The following is a 12379-nucleotide window of genomic DNA, read 5'->3' on the forward strand; positions in this document are numbered from 1 at the left end:
GCCTCCTTGAGCCACTTTTCTGCCTTGAAACCAGCCTCTGGGCTTTACCCCCGCTCAGGGAAGTGTGCGGTGGGAGAGCTGGCTCTCGGGAAGAAAGGTGCTGCTAGCTCGGGCTCAGGGCCGTCCTTGCTCTCCGGCCAGGCTGCCTGTGTGAAGTGGGCACCAGGCTCCCCGGGTTTGAAAAACGACGTTGCGCTGAAGCCAGTTTGGCTCAGTGGATGGAGCGTTGGCCTGCGGACTGAAGGGTCCTGGGTTCAATTCCTGTCAGGGGCATGTACTTTGGTTGTGGGCACATCCCCAGTTGGGGGTGGTGCAGGAGGCAGCTGGTCGATGTTTCTCTCTCATCGATGTTTCTAACTATCTCCCTTCCTCTCTGTAGAAAATCAATGAACTATATAAAAAGGAAATTAAAAAGAAAAACGATGATGCTCACGGTGGGCTTGTTGCCTGAAGTGCCCACGGAGCAGCGGTGGGAGTGGGAGACCCAGGGGGCGGCTACAGTCCCCCTACCCCCGCTTGGTTTTGCATTTGGCGCTGCTGGTAAGGAAGGACCTCGTGGGCCTCGGGCCTCGAGCATCCTTCCGTTGAGGCAGAGGAGGAGGTTCGGAGAGAGCAGAACACTTCCTGTAGTCGAGGCAGAGAAGGGGCTGTGCCTGGAGTCCCGGTGCCCATGCCAGCATGGCCAAGAGGGCCAGCGGGGGGGGGGGGGGGTTCAGAGGGCATTAACTACAAAGATGCCAGCCCAGGGGAAAGGACCTTCTGAGGAGGGGCCGGGGTTGGGGCCTCCCGGCCTCTCCTGTTGAGAAGGCAGGGGAAGGGTTAACTCGCTGCAGGGTGGGAGTGGGCCGCGGGCACCAGCACCTCCCGCACTGGAGCAGGCAAGCCTCCCGCCTCCCACCCCCTCGGAAGGTGCTGCCGCCTGGCCAGCAGGAAGGGGTTAACCCGCCTGCCTGCGCTGCCTCCTGTGTCCTGTTACTGCTGAGGCAGACCTGCCCGGCCAGCCGAGCAACTTTCCTCCCGGCCGGCCGGGCGCCCAGGAGACCAGCGGACCAGGGGCAGAGCTCAGCCCATCCTGGGGACCCTGCCGCGCCCTGCCCTTCCGAGGGCTCTGCGCCTCCTGGGAGAGGGTGGGGTTCCGGGACGAGGGTCCGTGGTGGATGGCTCTGGGGGCGCCCCTGAAGCCGTGCCGTCCCCCCGCCCTGCAGCTCGGAGGGTCACTGCAGAGGCTGCTTGTGGTCCTGGGGCGGGGACCCGCGGAGCCAGCACCAGAGGTAAGCGGCCCCTCCCTGGCTACGGGGTGCCCTCATGGGAGGCTCAGGGCTTAATCTCCTTCCCAGGTTGCGGGAAAGGGGTGAGGAGGGCAGGGCGGTGGAGCCGGCCTCTAGTGGCTCTCCTGCCTGCAGCCCCTCTCTCCCTGCTGCCCCAGGAAGGAGGCTGGGTGCCAGGGGGGGGGGGGGGCTTGCACCCCATCCTGGAACTAGCATCTTTGGTGGCATTCCCCAGAGATTCCTGCTCCTCTCCACCAACCCCTTCTCCTCAGCCCGGATGCACCTTCAGGCTCAGGGCATCCTCTACCCAACTCCAGTGCCCCCAGGACCTAAGCTTAGAGCCAGAGGGCACTCCCCTGTCCCTCCAGCAGCAAGAGTTAGGGCACTGCCACTCCCCCACTGCGCCCGCTGGAGCTGATGGGGGCAGGGGCCAGAGTCTGCCTGAGCAGAGGAGGGAGGGGGTGTGCCCTGGTGGGGCACCACAGACTTTGGAAAAACTCTAGACTTCTGGGTTCTTTCCATCTCCCTGAACCCTTACTCTGGAGATACCACCGGCTCCCCAGTCCTGACAGGTCCCCCAGTCCTCTGGGCCTTGGGAACAGCAGCCCCCTCCCCACTATAACATTCTCCTTGGGACCCTACTATAGGTGACACCTGCCCCCTTCCCCACGCTGGTCCCACCCCCTGCTGGCCCTTGGTGCCCCCTGACCCCCGCCTAGTGGATTTCTCCCTCCTCCCCTGCCCTCCTGCCCCTCCTGCCCTCTCCCCTGTCTCTGAATTGGCCTCTCAGGCTCGGCCTTCTCTGTCCTTCCCTCCACCTGACAGGGTCTGGCTCAAGGTCACTGCAGTAATTCCACACCGGGCTGCCGGCCGCCACTGCCGCCGCCGCCGCTGCCTTATCGGCTGCTGGGTTTCTGTTTCACTCCCTTTTATTTCTGGGCATATTGTGTTCGATAAAACTCTTTGCTTGTAACACCGCTGGCAGCGCTCCCGGCCGCTCCCTCCCGCGTTCCTTCCTCTCCTCCGCCCTCCCCTCGGCGCTCCCGGGCCTCACCCTGCCCCCTTCTGCCTCCCTACCTGGCTGCCTCGGCCTGCAGGTGTTTCCAGCCCTCCCTCCCCCCAGCTCGGGCAGAGAGGGCCCCTCCGTGCCCACCTCCCCGGAGAAAAGCCCAGGCAGGGCTGCAGGGCCCACCCTGAGGGCCCCTCCCACCACCCCAGGCGGCCGGAGGGCCAGGCAGAGCTCCCACTGGAGCCAGGATGCCTGACTGGTTCTGCTGGTTTCAGCGGCCAGCTCCGGGAGGGGCACGCACTCAGGGCGGGCTCTGGGGCACAATTATTTCTCATCTTGGCTCTTGCCACCTGCCAGCCCACCGGGTAGAGAGGTAAAGACGGGTCTGAGTCACCAGTGAGGGGGAGGGCGGGAGTTAAACAAGTGCTGGCCGGCGGCATCCCCTCAGAAGGCCGGCGGGACAGAAAGACAGCGGACAGAGGTAGGCAGTGCTTCCAGGGAGCGCTCCCCATCCCTCCGGGTCCCCCACGGGACCCCGCGGCGTTTGGGTGAGGCTCTCCCAGGCCCCTGGGCCCTGGAGAAAACTACGGAGGCCTGTGGGCCCCTTTGAAAGGAGCCCAGTGTTGGCAGGACTGGGTGGAGGGAGAACTGAATTTAGGGGTGAGGCGGGGGGTGTGTGTGTGTGTGTGTGTTGTAGAATAAACTCCTTCTGAGTCCCAAGGCAGAGCTGAGAGGTGCAGCTCTGTGGGTGCTGGTATCGGTGGGGGTTCATTGGTGAAGTGGAGGCTCTGCAGGTCCAGGCAGCGAGTGTGTGTGTGTGTGTGTGTGTGTGTGTGTGTGTGCCCATGCCCGTGTGTACACGTACAGAGTATGGTGATGTCAGGAGGACCCTGGTTTGGGTTTCTGGCAGGGCCGTGGGAGAACATTTGTCTGACTTGGGCCTGGGCTTGCTCTCAGCACATGGCCTGGCCCCGTGGCTGCGGGGAGGGCACAGGGTGGCCCTGATCCCCCTGCGGCTGGGGTATCAGCGTTCTGCCCTGGGCCCTGGGCCCTGGGCCCTGGGGAGCCCAGACTGGCCTTGACCTCAGAGAGCTTCCTCTCTGGCTGAGAAGGTGGGGCGGAGACAGTGGAGCAATCCTCCGAGTTAATTACGAAAGTGGTGACACTGACGGTAAACACTGGAGTAGACTTCTGGAGGCCTCGGTGCCCGCAGCTGCCACCCACATGCTGTGTGGCTGTGGGCAGGCCACGGCCCCGCTCTGGCCTCCGTGCTCTTGTGTGCACAGTGTGGGTGGCGGCAGCTAAACCCTCTGAGAGGCAGCCTCTCCCAATGCTCCTTCCGCCCTCAGTGGCCCGGCTCACGGTATTCCCTCTGAGCCGCCCCTCCCCCAAGCCCACCTTGCTGGCTCCCTCTTCCTCTCCTTGGCTTCAGATCTCTGGTCTCAGCTAACTGTCACCTCCTCTGGGGAGTCTCCCCTGATTTCCCTGTGCTCCTCTGCGCTCCCACGCTGGGCTGTGATTGTCTGTAGCCTCTCCATTGGGCTTAGGTGCACCCTGTGTCTGGCTCCGAAGGCCCCAGGAAAGAGTATTAAATGAATCCAGCTACAAAATTAACAGTACGAGGAGAGAAGAGTGAGGACGGAGAAGTTGGGAAGGATAGGTCTTAAGCTAGATCCTGGCAGGAAGGGGAAGAGGGACCCAAGCAGAAGCTAGGCGAGTAGGCATTCCTGGGGGGTCCTTGTCATGTCCCCCAGGAAGGGTAAGGACTGGGGTGTGTCTGCCGGGCTTTGTCCTAACTCCCCACTTATGAGCTCTGTGATCTTGGACAAGTCAATTAATTCGCTGGAAGCCTCATTTCTCCCCTCTGTGAATGGAGATAATAACAATAATAGCATCTTGTAGTGTGGGGGTGAAGAGAAATGTGCATGCAAAGCTAGAAGTGCCTGCTAAATCATAACTAAAATAAGAAACATGCCCTAACCAGTTTGGCTCAGTGGATAGAGCATCGGCCTGCGGACTCAAGGGTCCCAAGTTCGGTTCCGGTCAAGGGCATGTGCCTTGGTTGTGGGGGTTGTGCAGGAGGCAGCTGATGGATCTTTCTCTCTCATCAGTGTTTCTAACTCTCCTTCTCCCTCCCTCTCTGTAAAAAAAAAAAAAAAAAAAAAAAAAAAAAAAAAAAAAAAAATCAATAAAGTATTGAAAGGAAACATAACAAATGCCCGCTGAAGGCTGTTCCTGGCTGCGGGGTCACCCTGCACAGGCCCTCAGGGGGTGACTGCGCGGCCAGCGGGGCGGGCCACCGCCCCCAAGCTGCCAACCCTCTCTTCTTCCTCAGACCCATGTGGAACCCAAGGACGCAGCCGCCCTGCTGAGCGCACGGCGGCCCCTCCCCGGAAACCGTGACCTCGCGACGGCGGTGGCCATCGGCCCTCCACCCCCGGCTGGGGCGGGGGGCGCCCCTCTCCACGTCCCCAGCCATGACGACCTCGGCGCTGCGGCGCCAGGTGAAGAACATCGTGCACAACTACTCGGAGGCGGAGATCAAGGTGCGCGAGGCCACCAGCAATGACCCCTGGGGCCCGCCCAGCTCGCTCATGTCCGAGATCGCCGACCTGACCTTCAACACGGTGGCCTTCGCCGAGGTCATGGGCATGCTGTGGCGGCGGCTCAACGACAGCGGCAAGAACTGGCGGCACGTGTACAAGGCGCTGACGCTGCTGGACTACCTGCTGAAGACGGGCTCGGAGCGGGTGGCTCACCAGTGCCGGGAGAACCTCTTCACCATCCAGACGCTGAAGGACTTCCAGTACGTCGACCGCGACGGCAAGGACCAGGGCGTGAACGTGCGCGAGAAGGTCAAGCAGGTGATGGCGCTGCTCAAGGACGAGGAGCGCCTGCGGCAGGAGCGGACCCACGCCCTCAAGACCAAGGAGCGCATGGCGCTGGAGGGCATGGCCCTGGGCAGCGGGCAGCTGGGCTTCAGCCGCCGCCAGGGCGAGGACTTCGGCCGCGCCCGGGGCTCCCCGTCCTCCTACAATTGTGAGTGGGCCTTGGGTGCACGGCTGGGGACAGAGAGGTGTCTGAGTTCCCGTCCTGGCCCTAGGACGGCAGAGGGATGTCGTGAGGATTTGGTGAGATAAGGAGAGTCAAGTGTGAGGCCAAATGCGTTGAAAATAGTATGTGCTCAGCAAGCTAGGGTAGACAGTAACATCCGTATGCATCTGTTATTGTTGCTGGCTCGCTGTCTGGTAGGACAGGTGTGGGGTCCGGGAGCATCCCTCCCCCTGCCCCATCCAGGCTGTGCGGTCTGGACAACAAGCTCTCTGAACCTCAGCGACCTCGTCCATCAAATAGGGGTCATCTTAGCTACCTTAATGGTTGGAATTCGAGAACGAATGAGACCAGGCCCAGGAAAGCCCTCAGCCCTTCACCCAGACACATGGCACCCCATACTCCATCGGTAGCATTTCCCATCACCTCCACCCCCCAACTCAAGGGCCCTGTCCTTGAAAATGGGGGTGGCTGATGCGCGGCTCCTGACCCTCCTCTGCCTCCTGGTGGGGGTTTCCCTGGTCTGAGATTTACTCAGAGAGGCCCTCCTTCCATAAAGCCCCCGGCTTTACGCTGTGGGCTCTGACAGCTGTGACCTTGGTTGGAGCATCTCACCCCCGCACCGCACTTGACCTCAGGCTGGATGGGGCCCAACTGGATGAGTCGGTGGACCTGGGTTCAAGTCTTGCTGCAGAACTCTGACCTCCTGGGGGAGGGTCAGAGCTGCTGGGGGTCTGTAGAGGAGGAACTGGAATCTTTATGGGCTGGGTAGGAAACCTTACAGAAAGGGCCAAGCACACGGCCTGGCCCCCTGGGGCCCTGGGATGCCTGCTCTTCTCTCTCCCCCATGTCCCTCTCTGAGCCTTCCTCTCTGGAGGGAAAGGGGTGTGGGAGCCCACGGGCACCTGTGTGGTCACAGAAGCCATGACGGTCATTGCAGCTTCCTCCTCATCCCCCCGCTACACCTCAGACCTGGAGCAGGCGCGGCCCCAGACGTCGGGAGAGGAGGAGCTGCAGCTGCAGTTGGCTCTGGCCATGAGCCGCGAGGAGGCAGAGAAGGTGAGGCCCCTCCCGGGCGGCCCAGAGGGCCCCACAGCTGGGCTGAGGGTGGCATGGGGAGGGAGCTGGAGGAGGAAGGAGAGGTGCCTGCATCCCCACACTCTGGCTCTTGGGCTACCCTACTCTCGGCCCCAAAGCGCTCGTCCTGCTCCCAAGGACAGTGTGGGGCCCGTCTGTCCCTGGGATTGTCCCTGCAGGGCCACCGTCCAGCTCCCAGTCCCCTCTGGCTGGGCCTGGGAAGGATAGTGAGTGTGTCATGGGCTGGGAGTAGGTGAGTGTGGCACGTGCCTGCGGCTGGCCGCCTCATAGAGAGGGAGGGGTGTGTTTGCTGACACACACATTCCCGGGAGACACAGAGACATGCTACCACCACCACTACCCCCGCCATCAGCTACCCTTTGGGGGACAGGGACAGCCCCCATGCCCCCTTCCTCTCTGCCGTCACCTCTGTGGGTCCAGGTAGACCAGGCAGGAGCAGGGCCCACGGAGACTCAGGAGACTGAGCTTTCTCCACGTGGGGAAGGCCACATCACATCGCGGCCCGGGGTGGGCGTCTCTCTCCGTCCCCTGCCCTGGGCGGAGCTCCGTCACCTTTGGGCCCAGGAGTGGGAGGGCTGGGCCAAGTTCACCTTCTTCTTCCTCCCCGGCAGCCAGTCCCCCCAACCTCCCTCAGGGACGAGGACCTGCAGCTGCAGCTGGCCCTTCGCCTGAGCCGGCAGGAGCACCAGAAGGTAGTGGCGGAGCCTCCTGTGCTGGTGCCGGTGCTGGTGGAGGTGCTTAGGGGCACTAACCAGGCTCCTCCCGCTTCACCTGGTGGTCCGCGGTGCTAACCTCTCAGCTGCCTCCCATCCTGCACTTTTCTCCTCGCAGCTCAGGTCCCCTCACGTCCAGCCCGGGCTGCCCGCGCCCTCCTCACTCCTTCTGTGCCTTCTGCAGGAGGTGAGGTCCTGGCGGGCAGAGGACTCCCCCATGGCCAATGGCGCCGGGGCTGCAGCCCACCGTCGGAGGGAAAGAGAGCCCGAGAGAGAAGAGAAGAAGGAGGAAGAGAAGCTGAAAACCAGCCAGGTAGGGAGGATGCTGGGGGCGTGGGCTGGCAAGAGCCTGGGAGATAAACGGAGTTCATATCTGCCAAGAGTACAGAACCGTGCTGGGTAGACAGTAAGCACTACCTAAGTGTTTATTCAGTGAAATGGGGGCGGAGGGGGTGCTGCAGTCCCGGGTCAGGTCCCATACTGCATAGGCTGGTGACCACGCTGTTGGCAAAGGGATGCAAAGCACCCTGACCAGAGACCCTGAGCTGGGTTCTGGATTTGTTGGCTGGGGCACGTTGTTGTCTTGGCCTCAGTTTCCCCCTCTATATAGTGGGCTTGTTGGATAGTTCCAGCTCTGACAGGCTAGGATGATGTGAGGTGTGGATCAAGACTGGGGGTGGACTCAGGCATACGGGCTCATGGGCATGTTTTTCAAGAGGAGGAAGTGGGTAGCTGCTGGAGACAAGGCCACCCTCCGAAGCTACCCCCGGGGTGTCTCTGCCCCTTTTCTGCTGGCTCTGCGTGCTCACTGTGGCCAGTTCCTCTCGGACACTTAGGGGGGGTAAGCTAGTCATGTGACCAGTCCTACCACTGATGGGCTGAGGAGCAAGCAGAACAGTTGAGGAAGGGTCAGACAGGCCTGGGTTCTAGCCCAGCTCTGTCTCTCCCTGGCTGTGTGACTTCAGGCAGATTGTTCCCTCTCTCTGGGACTCAGCCAGCTCATCTGTGAAATGGGCACAGCACCACCTCCCGTGCCTATTGCACGAGGTTGTTGGGAAAGCCAGGCACCAAATGGATGAGGAAACGAACCGAGCAGCACTGAGCAGGGCCGAGGGGTCCTTGCAAGGTGTTTACGGAACGGATGGAGAGGAGGAGCTGGAGTCTGAAAGGCAGGTCGGGCCTGCCCTCCTGTGGGCCCGCCCTCCTCTGAGCCACGGCCGCCTCTCCTCTCCACAGTCCTCCATCCTGGACTTGGCGGACATCTTCGCGCCCACCCCTGCCCCGCCTTCCACACACTGCTCCGCCGACCCGTGGGACATCCCAGGTAGGCATGCGGGCTGGCCCCAGAGAACCCCTTCCTTCCTGGGACCCCCTTTCCCACAGCTGAGGGCCCCCGGGGCAAGCCACCTCTGTCTCTGAGCCTCAGCTTCCTCTCTGGCATGGTGTCATAGCGAGGAAGGGGGAGCACATCAGAAGAACCCAGATCCCGGGACATGATCCCAGAAATGTGCTCTTGTTGCCCGTGACCCTGGCTTCCTGTCCCAGCCAGACCCTGACTGGGATGTGGCCTGAGCTGCCCCCGAGTCCAGGCGCCTGGGATAGCTTACTAGATTTGGGCTCCAGCTTGCTGGGTGGTTCTGAGTCAGCACCCCGAATCTATGAAATGGATCCCTTAGCCTCAAAACTTGGACCGGGTGACCGGGAAGGCCCAGGGGGAGCCTGGGATCACGTCTGTGCTGTTCCCATTTCAGGTCTCAGGTCCAACCCAGAGCCCAGCGGCTCCTCCTGGGGGCCTTCGGCGGACCCCTGGTCTCCGGCCCCCGCGGGAAGCGTCCTGTCCCGCAGCCAGCCCTGGGACCTGCCCCCTACGCTGTCCTCCTCTGAGCCCTGGGGCCGGACCCCAGTGCTGCCTGCTGGAGCCCCCACTACCGACCCCTGGACACAGAACTCCTCCCCCAGCAAGCCCCCCAACACTGGGGCTGACCCCTGGGGGGCCTTGGTGGAAGCGCCCAGCACACCTGGTAAGTGAAGGGCCAGAGGGCACGGTGAGGGGCTGGAGGACGTCTGGGTCCCCTGCTCTCCAGGGCCACGCACTGGGCAGCAGGTCCTGTCCATTAGGAGGGGTGATTGCCTGGAAAGAGGTCAGTCTAGTGCCTGCTCCTTTTGCCAACCCATCTCATCTCCCTTTCCCTTCTGGGCTAGCTCTAGGTGGCACCTCGGCCTTTGACCCATTTGCCAAACCTCCAGGATCCACAGAGACCAAGGAGGGGCTGGAGGGTGCCCAGGCCTTGCCCTCGGGGAAACCCAGCAGTCCCGTGGGTAAGCAGGAGGCAGGGGGGTGACACAGCTCTGGGGACTGAGGGGCCTGCCCAGAGCTGGCCGCTGCCCTCTTCCTCCTGCAGAGTGAACAGCCCCTCTCTTGGCCATTTGCATTCCAGAGCTGGACCTGTTTGGAGACCCCATCCCCAGTTCCAAGCAGAATGGCACCAAGGAGCCAGATGCCTTTGACCTAGGCATCGTGGGGGAAGCCCTCACCCAGCCCAGCAAGGAGGCCCGAGCTCGCACACCGGAGTCCTTCCTGGGCCCCTCAGCCTCCTCGTTGGTCAACCTTGACTCCTTAGTCAAGACACCCCAGGCTGCAAAGACCCGGAACCCCTTCCTGACAGGTACGGCACCCCTGCGCCCCTCCTTTCAGAGCCCAGCCCTTGCCCTGGAATCTCACTCTTCTTCCTTATTTCTAAAACCCTAGATCTTGGCCCCCTCCTATTTTAGTGCTGTACCCCGACCCCACCCCAATCCCCCCCTTCCCCTCTCGTTCTGCAGATCTCAGCGCTCCATCCCCCACCAACCCATTTGGTGCAGGCGAGCCGGGCAGGCCAACCCTGAACCAGATGCGCACCGGGTCGCCGGCACTGGGCCTGGCGGCCGGCAGGCCCTTGGGGGCGCCCTTGAGCTCCATGACCTACAGCACCTCCCTGCCGCTCCCCCTCAGCAGCGTGCCGGCCGGGGTGACCCTCCCCGCCTCCGTCAGCGTCTTCCCGCGGGCCGGGGCTTTCACGCCGCCGCCCGCCAGCCTGCCGCCCCCGCTGCTGCCCGCGTTGGACTCGGCAGGGCCGCTCCTCCCGGTCCCCGCCCCGCAGGCCGGCACCAACCCCTTCCTCTGAGCACCGGACCGCCGACCTGCTCCCCAGATTTTGGGGCCAGGCTAGGATCTGCTGGGGAAGCCCGGACCGGCCAAGACTCCACCCCAAGGCTAGGGCACCCCGGAGGTCCTGGGAGGTCCTGGAGCTAGAGACTGAAGACTGCTCGGGCCGAGACCACGTCCTGCAATAAAGACTGGACCCCAGGGTCTCGGCTCTCACCACGCGGACTCTCTGCGGGACGTGGCGGCCCGGTCTGGACCACACCGCACATCCCCGGCTGCTGTGGGAATCGCTCCACAACGTGGGGCTCAAACACGCTCCCCCGCCCCGCACAGCCCCCTCCGCCTGGCACGTTGGCTCCCAGATGGAGCTCCCTCAGCGCTCCCTCACTGGACCATCTTCATTCATTGGTCACACACAGGCGTTGGGGTGATGGAATAGCCAGGAACCCATGTATTACACACCCACGTGCTAAGCACTTTAGACAGGTTACTTCCTTTAATTCCTGCCACCGCCCTCTGGAGTAGGTAACGTGACTCCCCTTCAGAGCTAGCTCCGTGACTTGTGGGGCCCAGCCCAAAAGGGAAACGCAGGGCCCCTTGCTCAGAACACGATTAAGAATGTCAAAATGCGGACAGCAGAGCATTAAGCCAAGTGCAAAACCCATTTTACAGAGGAGGAGACTGAGGCTCAATGTCACAATGCTAGCACAGAGCGGGGCTGGGACTCCGCGTCAGACAGTTCGGCTCCACTGGCTTGGAGGTCCCAGGCCGCACAGCGGGTTTAATTGGGAAATATTGACCGACTGTCTCGAACCAAGTGCTGGCTTGACTGTGAAGAAACCACGAAGCATCACACCAAGCCCACAGCCTCCCCGAGCTCCGAACCCAGCGGGGGGCAGGCGAGCCAGGTACAGGGGCCCCCAGCTCCTGGGCTTCACTGAGTCACCTTCAATCTGGCGCTCCCCCCCACCCTCCCTTTCGCGGGGCTGGCGATGAACTCCATCTCAGCCGTGCAGACGGAGCCTGAGGCTTATGTGGGATCTGGGAAACCAAGGCGGGGGATGGGGGGGGGTGTTGCCTCATCCTGGGGAGCACCCTGGTCACCCTCCTTCCTTTTCTACTCAATGCTCTCCAACCACTGGACCACCAGGCACTGAGGCGTCCTTAGTGCTCAGGGCCTGGCCCCCCCTTTGGGGGGCAGGGAGAAAATAGCCTTCCCCTGGCTGGAAACGCCAAAGCTGGGGTTTCGGGAGGCACACAGTGCTGCTCTCCTCCCGAAGGCTGCGCTCTGTGGAGCAGGGAGTCCCACCCTGGCTGTGACAGGCAGCCTGGACAAGAGCACCTACGTAGGAGTCAGACTGACAGGAGTTCAAAGCTCTGCTCCGAGATTTGCACACAGTGACACTAACACCATAATCACTCGGTAATAAGTGGTTATGCTCCCTGGCCTCGAGTAAAGTGCGTAACCTCTCTGCCTCTGCCTCCGTTTCCTTGTCACATGGGAACAAGAGTTCCTTCCTAATGAGGTCGCTAGGTGGCTCCTCCCAGGCCGTCCATGTGGCCCGGGGTTCACCCTCTTCAGAGACTAACCAGGCAGATTAACCTGCCATCCCCCTCATTCCTGGTTTGCCAGGCAGTGCGAATCCAGCCCCCATCTGTCTTGTGCCCCCCCCCCTCACACACACACACACACACACACACACACACAGGTGGTCTCCATCCTTGGTCACTGATCACCCTTCACCCCTCCCCTACTCAGGCTCTTTTCAACTGGCTATCTCGAGAACACTGCTTCCCTGACCCTCTCTCCCCAGGGGTGCTGTTTCGATTCCCACAAAGAAGAGGTGGGGACCCTTGCTCCCCATAGCTACTTCCAGACCATCTTCCTCCTGGAAGACCCCTCCTTCCTTGAAGCTTGGGAACACTGGGCTGTCCCTGCCTCCTCCCACCACCACTCCAAGGGCCGCGTCCCACCTCATTCTTGCCATGCTTCAGTCTTGCCTCACAGCCTTCTATCACCCAGGTCTTGCTAAATCCCTGGTGACTCTATTGTCCAAGAGGATGACCTTGCATCTCCATGACATCTCAGCAACCC

General features: G+C 62.1%; 1 protein-coding gene across 10 annotated transcripts; it reads left to right on the plus strand.

Moving 5' to 3' along the window:
• Positions 1 to 893: 893 nt before the first annotated feature.
• On the plus strand, positions 894 to 11755 carry EPN3 (epsin 3). 10 transcript variants are annotated; one of them, XM_036451345.2, is made up of 10 exons: positions 895 to 1271; positions 4613 to 5316; positions 6299 to 6387; positions 7038 to 7118; positions 7324 to 7452; positions 8376 to 8463; positions 8891 to 9160; positions 9342 to 9458; positions 9578 to 9805; positions 9963 to 11755. In XM_036451345.2, the coding sequence occupies exons 2-10, from the start codon at positions 4755 to 4757 to the stop codon at positions 10301 to 10303; spliced, it is 1905 nt and encodes a 634-aa protein (XP_036307238.1). In that variant the 5' UTR covers positions 895 to 1271; positions 4613 to 4754; the 3' UTR covers positions 10304 to 11755. The 10 variants fall into 10 exon arrangements, with proteins under 10 accessions (XP_036307245.1, XP_036307243.1, XP_036307238.1 ...); XM_036451346.2 differs by having other exon boundaries at positions 4613 to 5271; positions 6269 to 6387; XM_036451347.2 differs by having other exon boundaries at positions 4613 to 5271; positions 6272 to 6387.
• The last annotated feature ends 624 nt before the right edge of the window (positions 11756 to 12379 follow it).

Source organism: Pipistrellus kuhlii, unplaced genomic scaffold, assembly GCF_014108245.1.
Source record: "Pipistrellus kuhlii isolate mPipKuh1 unplaced genomic scaffold, mPipKuh1.p scaffold_m20_p_22, whole genome shotgun sequence".
Classification (NCBI taxonomy): Eukaryota; Metazoa; Chordata; class Mammalia; order Chiroptera; family Vespertilionidae; genus Pipistrellus; species Pipistrellus kuhlii.

What these genes read in the sequence shown, in the direction of transcription:
- EPN3 (XM_036451343.2), top strand. Translation starts at nt 4,755, where the DNA reads ATGACGACCTCGGCGCTGCGGCGCCAGGTGAAGAACATCGTGCACAAC. An exon ending in CTCCCCGTCCTCCTACAATT is followed by an intron (nt 5,317 to 6,268) that starts GTGAGTGGGCCT and finishes CGGTCATTGCAG; the next exon opens with CTTCCTCCTCATCCCCCCGC. An exon ending in CGACCCGTGGGACATCCCAG is followed by an intron (nt 8,464 to 8,890) that starts GTAGGCATGCGG and finishes TTCCCATTTCAG; the next exon opens with GTCTCAGGTCCAACCCAGAG.